Source organism: Erythranthe guttata, chromosome 2 (genome assembly GCF_056151865.1).
Source record: "Erythranthe guttata isolate IM_541 chromosome 2, IM_541, whole genome shotgun sequence".
Taxonomy (NCBI): Eukaryota; Viridiplantae; Streptophyta; class Magnoliopsida; order Lamiales; family Phrymaceae; genus Erythranthe; species Erythranthe guttata.
The window spans coordinates 2,681,895-2,690,708 of record NC_142534.1 but is presented as its reverse complement, the minus strand read 5'-3'; the positions used below and the strand labels follow the sequence as shown (position 1 = coordinate 2,690,708).

General features: G+C 31.9%; 1 protein-coding gene across 2 annotated transcripts; it reads left to right on the top strand.

The window, feature by feature from the left end:
• The first annotated feature begins 2,370 nt into the window (after positions 1-2,370).
• On the top strand, positions 2,371-7,891 carry LOC148772113 ((-)-alpha-terpineol synthase-like). 2 transcript variants are annotated; one of them, XM_088824273.1, is made up of 8 exons: positions 2,371-2,501; positions 5,395-5,502; positions 5,602-5,872; positions 6,003-6,402; positions 6,609-6,827; positions 6,917-7,055; positions 7,250-7,510; positions 7,587-7,891. In XM_088824273.1, exons 3-8 carry the CDS (start codon positions 5,650-5,652, stop codon positions 7,878-7,880), a joined length of 1,536 nt encoding a protein of 511 aa, XP_088680399.1. In that variant the 5' UTR covers positions 2,371-2,501; positions 5,395-5,502; positions 5,602-5,649; the 3' UTR covers positions 7,881-7,891. The 2 variants fall into 2 exon arrangements, with proteins under 2 accessions (XP_088680399.1, XP_088680402.1); XM_088824276.1 differs by lacking the exon at positions 2,371-2,501 and having other exon boundaries at positions 5,222-5,502.
• The last annotated feature ends 923 nt before the right edge of the window (positions 7,892-8,814 follow it).

The window sequence follows — 8,814 nt, the reverse complement described above, 5'->3', positions numbered from 1 at the left end:
AATTATAAATTTTATATAAAATAATAAGGAACTATGAAATGTTAGGAGAGTCATGTCACCCCCTAACTCTATGTTGTTTCCACCATTGCGTGAAATTAATAGTTCATTAGAACCCTAATGGAATAATTTATCAAATGTATTAATATTTCGTCACGGTTGCTGACAATGTTTCTGGGCTGGTTGTAATTACCGATATTACAGGGAGTTTAAAGTTATTTTACCATACATCAAGGATGTAGGTGTAAATTACCCTTAATAAAATGCAACGTTAGGGTTTCTAATGATCAGAATCCAACGAATGTTTGACGAACCGGAAACTACAAGCCTAGTTATATATATAACTAAAAATAAAATTGATTAATTATAGGGTTTCCACTTTTCCCCTTGTACTTTGGTTCGATATCACTTTACCCCTTATACTTTCAATTGCATTGATTTGCCCCCCGTCTTGAAAAATTGTCTCAATGTGGCATTCACCGTTAGTTTTCAGATCTTTGACCTTAACACCGTTTGTTCTAACTCTGAAAATTACAAAAAAAAAAATAAAAATCACCCTCCCAGTTTAAATAATTATTAATTTTTTTTTTAAATTCTTAAAAAAAAATTTAAAAAATTAAAAATAAATTGTGGCGCGTCGTGGACTATGTTTTCTCGTGGTTTTGAATTTTTTATTATTTTATTTTTGGTTTTTTTTATTTATTTTTTATTTTTTAATAATTATTTAAACTGGGAGAGGTGATTTTTTTGTAATTTCAGAGATTAGATCAAACGGTGTTACGGTTAAATGTCTGACAACTAACAGCGAAGGCCACATTGAGACAATTTTTCAAGTGCAGGAGGCAAATCGATGCAATCGAAAGTACAAGAAGGTAAAGTGATACTGAGCCAAAGTATAAGGGGAAAATTGGAATTTGCCCTTATTTATATATACAACATATTATTGAATAACCCACCAGTTTATCTAAAATTGATTTGCATTATATGGCCTAGATGTGTTTGATAGTTTTTTCAAGAACAAGAGGGGTGATTTTAAGGCAATTTGAAGACGATACTAAAAGATATGATTGTTACAATTTTGTGACGAAATAATAAAAATATGATTGTTGCAAGATAATTTTCCTCTAATTTACCGCAGAAAAAACTCAATGATGATCAAATTGATGATGAGGATGATATTTTATTATTATTTGATGAGGGTCATTTTGGCAAACTTCGGTCAAACTCCCTGTATTGGGCTTATTAAACAATATAAGGATAAAACTTACGAGGTGAAAGAGATTTATTGGGTCTACCAACCCAATACACGTCAAAGACAAAATCTCTTTACAAACTCACCTGAAAAAAGCTCCTTAGTACTTAACTCGTTGAACGATGCCCTTGGGATATGAGGTTGACGAGCTCGCCAGCTTATCCTAACATGCAAGAGACGACAGCGAGCTGAAGAAGAGTTGTTGGAAGAAGAGCATTCAAAGATATTCTCCCGAAATAGATAAAGAAAATATGTAAATCAGAAATAGTAATTGAGTAATCAATGTAAATCTCGACGAATATAGAGATTCTAAAATAGGTAATAGTCATACACCACTCTCTATACAATTGATTTACCAAATTTCGTCCCGCAAGGGATGATCTAGCAGTTGGAGCAAGTGGTTGTGTGTCAATTGACCCAGGTTCAAGCCCCTTTGTCACCGGTCGCTAGGTTACGTCTCTCGTATGCAGGGGGGACCCATGGTATGTATGCAGGAAACATCTTTTCACGTGTTTGTTTTTTTTTTTTTTTTTTGTGTGTTATTTATCTATTGATTTATATACTATAGCACAAAAAGTTAAATTTTTATTCCGTTTTAGCTCCAAAAAAACAAGAGATGTAGCCCCACCCAAAATCCCCTGGGGCCGCTCCTGTTCGTATTATTTGCAAGTTATTATACGATAGTGTAGATTTACCTAGTGCGTATAGTTGGTTGCGTGATTCCTTCATTAATTTTTTTTTACCAAATTTCGTGATCTTTAGTCCGAACGATATCAACTTTTATCAAACAGACAATACATCAGTTATTGTTTAATTAAAGTTAGGCATGCAATGTGCTATGGCCTATGGGCAAGCAATTATTTATGAAGACATGCATATGTAACTAAATTAAATTAAAGTTATGAAGGTTCGAAATTATCTATAAATAAATAGAAGGCCCTCTTTTCCCAAGAAACAAACAAAAAAAAAGAGAGAGAGAGAGAAAGAAACAATATTGATTATATTATTTATAATGTCTACTAATACTCTTATTATCTGCCCACTCAAAATTCCTAAATATAATCCAATTAAATCTCTTTCTTTTCTCAACAGTAAAAATAAATTAATAATTAGGCCTTGTTCATTACAGTGCAATGCTCAGGTTAACTGTGATGAGGCTCGATTAGTTACTAGTGTTAATCGACGGTCTGGAAACTACGAGCCTCCCGTTTGGAGTTTCGATTTCGTTCAATCATTGACTAGTAAATATAAGGTAATTATTAAACACATTTAGTTTATATCAGTATGTATTGATTTTTAATTCATTAGTATTTTTTAATGTAAGAGTATACTCAATATAATTAATATATGATTGATGTTTTTATATGAGCTAATTGCATAGACCCCCTGTGTAATCTGCAATGGGTAAAAAAACCCTCATGTTAAAAATATTAGCATAAACCCCCCTATATTATTTTTGACAAAGCACACTGCCCCTTATTTCGAAATTAGCAGTTGACCTATAGGAAATGACTAAATTAACCCTCATATTATAATAATTTATGTTTCAATTATAAATAAATAAAAATGCAAAATGAATATAATTAGAAAAAAACAAAAAGAAAAAAAAAAACCAGAATGAAAAAGAAGAAAACCCACGGCCATCATCTCCTCCCCCAACCCAAAATTCTTCCATCCGCATCACCACCACCTCACCACCACGACCGCACCACCTGCCTTCCCACCCCAAAAAGAAATTATGTTTTATGTTTGATGGGTTTTTCCAGATTTCTTTTGAATCAAGATTTTTGGTCGCGACCCTATTCTTCTCATCTCTTCGTCGGCGGTGGGTTTGGAGGCGGCATCATCCGGGCTAGATGATTGTTGGTTTTTCTTCTTTTGCAAACGGGTTGTTTATGAAGATGAATTGCTTGATATTGTTTTGCTTCTTTTTATTTTTTCGTGGCGAGGAACAGATCTGAGAAGGAGACGGAGAAAGAAGATGAGGTTTGAGAAATTATAAAAATTGCAATTTGGTCCTATGCAATTTGGAGAGAGGGCTTTTCTGAAATTATTAGGGATTGAATTGAAAATTCTGAAAACTTCATTATGAAAAATTTCAAAAAAATTAATTTCAAGTTCCAAAATCAGACGGCCAGTCGCAAGAGACGCGAGTGTATAACACATCAAGCTCGTAGGGTCTTTTTTGGCTTTGACTATTTTTCACAGGGGGTTTTTTGCTAATATTTTTAACACGAGGGGTTTTTCAGCTATTCAAGATTACACAGGGGTGATTTTTGCAAAAAACCCTTTATATATATATATATATATATATATATATATATATATATATATATATATATGGTAAATTACACACACCCCTGTGGTATGCTTAAATAAATTTAAGGTCCCTACGGTATCGATAATTACACTCACCCCCTGAAACGTATTTAGAAACTCTAACGGGATAACATAGAGTTTTGGGGAGTTATGGGGTGACATGGCTCCCCCAATATTTCTTAAATCACCCATAACTCTTTGTTGTCTCCACCACTTCCTGAAATCAATAGTCCGTTAGAACTCTATCGTAATACCGTATCCAAGGCATCATCCCATTAGAGTTTATCACTACGTTTCAACGGGGTGAGTGTAATTATCAATACCACAAGGACCTTAAAGTTATTTAAGCATACCTCAGGGGTGGGGGTGTAATTTACCAATCAAAACTTCATCGAATCAAATATCAAGTGTAAATTACAATCGGCCCCTTAGGTAAGGTTTATAACAAAAGAAACCCCTAATTGTTTTATAATTACATCTACTTCCTTAAATTTGTAAATTTCTTATTTTAACACCATTTTCTTATTTACCCTTAAAATAAAAACAATGTGAACATATTTTTTTGAAAACGTAGCTTCCAAAATTATAAATACATTTATATCTTAGGGTAAATTACACCCACATCCCTGAGGTATGCTTAAATAATTTTAAGGTCTCTATGGTATCGATAATTACACTCACCCCCTGAAACGTAGTTAAAAACTCTAACGGGATAATGCATTGGATACATTATTCCGATATGGTTCTAACGAACTATTACTAAACATAAAGCTAATAACTATTAAATTTCCGTTCAAAAAAATAAATAAAATTAAAGCACATCATAATATCCAATAAAACTTCTAACAACGATTCAATATGTGAAAATCATAAAACATAACATAGATCAAATTATTGTTTCAAAAAAATTAAATTAAATAATATATATTATTTATTTTCCGGAAGAAAATCTGAATTTTTCAAAATTAATTTCAGAAATTAGATCGGGTCGGAAATGGAAAATTCCAATTTTGCTTTTTATATATAATTCCAATTCTAATCCAAAAATTGGAAAATTTCGGAAATCGGAATTTTGGAAGCCATTGTGAAAAAAATTGTTTCAAAATCGGAACTTTTCGAATCGGAACCAACGGAAATTGGAACTTCGATTCCAACTTACACCCCTAGATATTATGGAATAAATGGAGTAGCACATATCATATTCAAAGGGCCAAACTTCCCAAACTACCATTCATGTTATATAAAATGTGAATTACTACTTTTTAATATTATTAAAATTACGAAAAAATATGTACTACTACTGATCGTGACGTATATCTGGAATCTTTTATAAAGCCCCACAATGTACAAGTTTTAGTTACCACATTTTTTTAAGTTCTATAAAACGCGAACCACACTACTTTTAAATAATAGACCAATCAAAGGGACAAAATTGTCAATTAAAGTTCCCTACAAACACTTTTGATTGAAGGATGGAAAATCCAATATTGAAATATCATATTATACAAAAAAAAAATTAAAAATTAAAAATTAAAATATATATATATATATATATATATATATATATATATATATATATATATATATATATATATATATATATATATATATCAATCTAAAGCTAACCTTAGGCACCGTAGTAAAAGCAAACACATATATTTTTTTGTCATCAAAATAAAATGTGTAGCATTATAATGCAACTAGCGATTTCGAACAATCCCGTAAATTACATTTCTTCCTTTAGCACGAGAAAACAATTAAAAGGGTGTTTTGTGCCCTCCCTTGTAATAAAGCCTAATTGTTCATCGTTAAAATACAATGCAAAGGCCGTTTGCGATGATCCCGTCATTAATCCAACTGTTCGACGAACCGGAAACTACAAGCCTTCACTTTGGGGTTTCGATTATCTTCAATCGTTGAATAGTAAATACAAGGTACATGTATATAAATAATTTATATGTGCAATTTTATGTGAACTGTGTATATATGCATAATGATTTTATTTATTTATTTATTTATTTATGTATGTATAGGAGGAGAGATATTTGAAAAGGGCTTTCGAGTTGACGGAGCAAGTGAAGATGTTGGTGGAGGAACAAGTTATGTTAATGGATCTTGTTCACCAACTCGATTTCGTTGATAACTTGCAGAGGCTTAATATATCTTATCTCTTTGACCGTGAAATCGATCGAATCTTGAATTCTTTATATCGTAATCTCGATAAATATTACCACCAAAATGATTTGTACTCTGTAGCACTTGGATTCCGCCTCCTCAGACAACACGGGTTTAACGTCTCCCAAGGTATACATACGTACGTACTAATATAAATATATATATATATATATATATATATATATATATATATATATATATATATATATATATATATATATATATATATATTGTTGAATGACCATCATCTGATATGCAGATGTGTTTGATAGTTTCAAGAACGAGAGGGGAGATTCTTTTAAGGACAGTCTTGGAGAAAATATGAACACGAAAGGATTGTTGCAACTCTACGAAGCATCTTTTCTTATGACACGTGGTGAGACAACATTGGAGCTCGCGAGAGATTTTTCGACCAATTTACTGCGGAAAAAACTTGACGACCACGATCGAATCTACGATGAGGAGGATGTTTTATTATTAATGGTGCGGCATGCTTTGGAGATCCCAATTCATTGGAGGACTCCAAGGCTAAACGCAAGATGCTTCATACAAGTATACGAGAAAAAACCCGACATGAATCCACTTGTTCTCGAGCTTGCTAAACTCGACTTCAACATTGTTCAAGCTGCACACCAACAAGAACTCAAACATGTTTCAAGGTATATATATATTGTCGTTAACTAATATTAAATATATAATAATTACTCCTTCTGTTTCAAAATAAGTGTGAGCTTTTAATGTCACTTCAGAGGTTCAAGATAAAATTAGCCCTCCTTTTACCAATTTTGCCCTTGTATCTTTCTTTAAAGTTTGCAAGGGCAATTCAGGGGTTTTCCATAAATTATATATATGTATGTATGTATAGTTGGTGGAAAGAAACAAGGCTAGCAGAGAAGCTTCCATTTGCAAGGGATAGAGTTGTGGAGAGTTACATATTAACCATTGGAGAGCTATTTCAGCCTCAATATGGATATTCAAGAATCATGGGCACAAAGGTCAATTCACTTGTCACAGTTATTGATGACATGTTTGATGTTTATGGTACTTTGGAAGAATTGCAACTCTTCAATGAAGTGATTCAACGGTAATAAGAATTTTAAACAATTTATAATTAAGTTGTAAATATAAATATTATATTTGTTTAATTTTTTATTTTTTATTTTTTAATTTCAGATGGGATATTGGTGCAATGGACCAACTACCAGAGTACATGCAAATATGTTTTCTTGCACTGAACAACTTCGTCAATGAGATGGCTTATGATGTTCTCAAAGAACAAGGATTTCTCATCATTCCTTACTTAAGAAAATCGGTATATATATTTTCGACAGAACCTCGATCAATTAATATTTGTTCAGTTAATAACATCACTTAAATAATGATTTATTCAGATCCCCACTCGTGCAAATATATTAAGTTATTAATTTGATAATTTAATATTCTGCTAAATTAATACAATTTTCTAGTTGTATTATTTAATTAAGTAAAATATATATAATATTGCAGTGGGCGGATTTATGCGCAACGTATTTACAAGAGGCGAAATGGTACTCGATAGGACATAAACCGACACTCGAGGAATACATGAGCAAAGCATGGATTTCGATATCAGTTCCCGTAATGCTATCCCATGCGTATTTTCTCATCACTAATCCGATACAAAAAGTGGCCGCACAAAGTTTGTACGACGAAGATCAATTATATCACAACGTAGTTCGATTCTCAGGCACTATTGCTCGTCTCGCAAACGATCTTGGAACATCGCCGGTTAGTATTATGAAATAAAATATTATTTTATTTCATATTTATGTATCTTTTATTATATAAAAAAAAATTTAATTAGGATGAGATGGAAAGAGGTGATGTGCCAAAAGCGATTCAGTGCTACATGAATGAGACGGGTGCTCGTACAGATGAGGCGCGTGAATATATAAAGTTTCTTATCTACGAGACGTGGAAAATGATGAACGAAGAACGAGTTATCACAGATTCGCCATTGCCGAGGAATCTTGTTGGGATTGCGGTCGATTTAGGAAGAATTGCGCACTATATATACCAGCATGGAGATGGGTACGGAACTCAGCATTGTCGAGTCAAGAATCGGTTTTCGGATTTGCTATTCCAGCCTATTGTATAGATATATATGTATAAATGGGTAGGGTTATTTGACAATTATTGTATTTACATGGGAGGTATTTGCAATTAAACATAATATAAGACATTTCAACGTTATGTCAAATATGTATAATTTTATATAGGGTAAATTACAACCAACCCCAAAGGTATGGTCAAATTACAAAAAAAAAAAAAAAAAAAAAAAAAACTCCTGTTTGGATAATTACATATATCCCCTCAACTATGAATCTTCTTACACATACACCCTTATAGTGTCAAATTCAACATAATCATCTAGATTTCGTGGAATGTTCTATAGTTTGTACCCGTTTTGTGTAAAATATCTAGCCCCCCACCCAAAACCCCCTGGGACCACCCCTGCTCGTATGATTTGCAAACTATTATACAATAGTGTAGATTTACCTAGTGCACCTATATAGTTGGTTGCGGGTTGTTTCATTAGATTTTTTTTTACCAAATTTCGTGATCTTTAGTCCGAAAGATATCAACTTTTATCAAACAGACAATACATCAGTTATTGTTTAATTAAAGTTAGGCATGCATATTAATATTGAACAAATAATTACATGTGCTATGGGCAAGCAATTATTTATGAAGACATGCATATGTAACTAAATTAAATTAAAGTTATTTTTTAATGTAAGAGTATACTCAATATAATTAATATATGCTTGATGTTTTTTGTATATATATATATAGGAAGAGAGATATTTGAAGAGGGGTAGTGAGTTGGTGAAGCAAGTGAAGATGATGTTATTAGTGGATGAACAAATATTAATTCACAAATTGGAGTTGATTGATAATTTGTACATGCTTGATATTTCTTATCTTTTTGAGGAACAAATTAAACAAATATTGAATTCTCTTTATATAATCAACTAATTAATGGCAATATTTATAACAACAATAACAAGTATTATGATGTAAGAGATAAT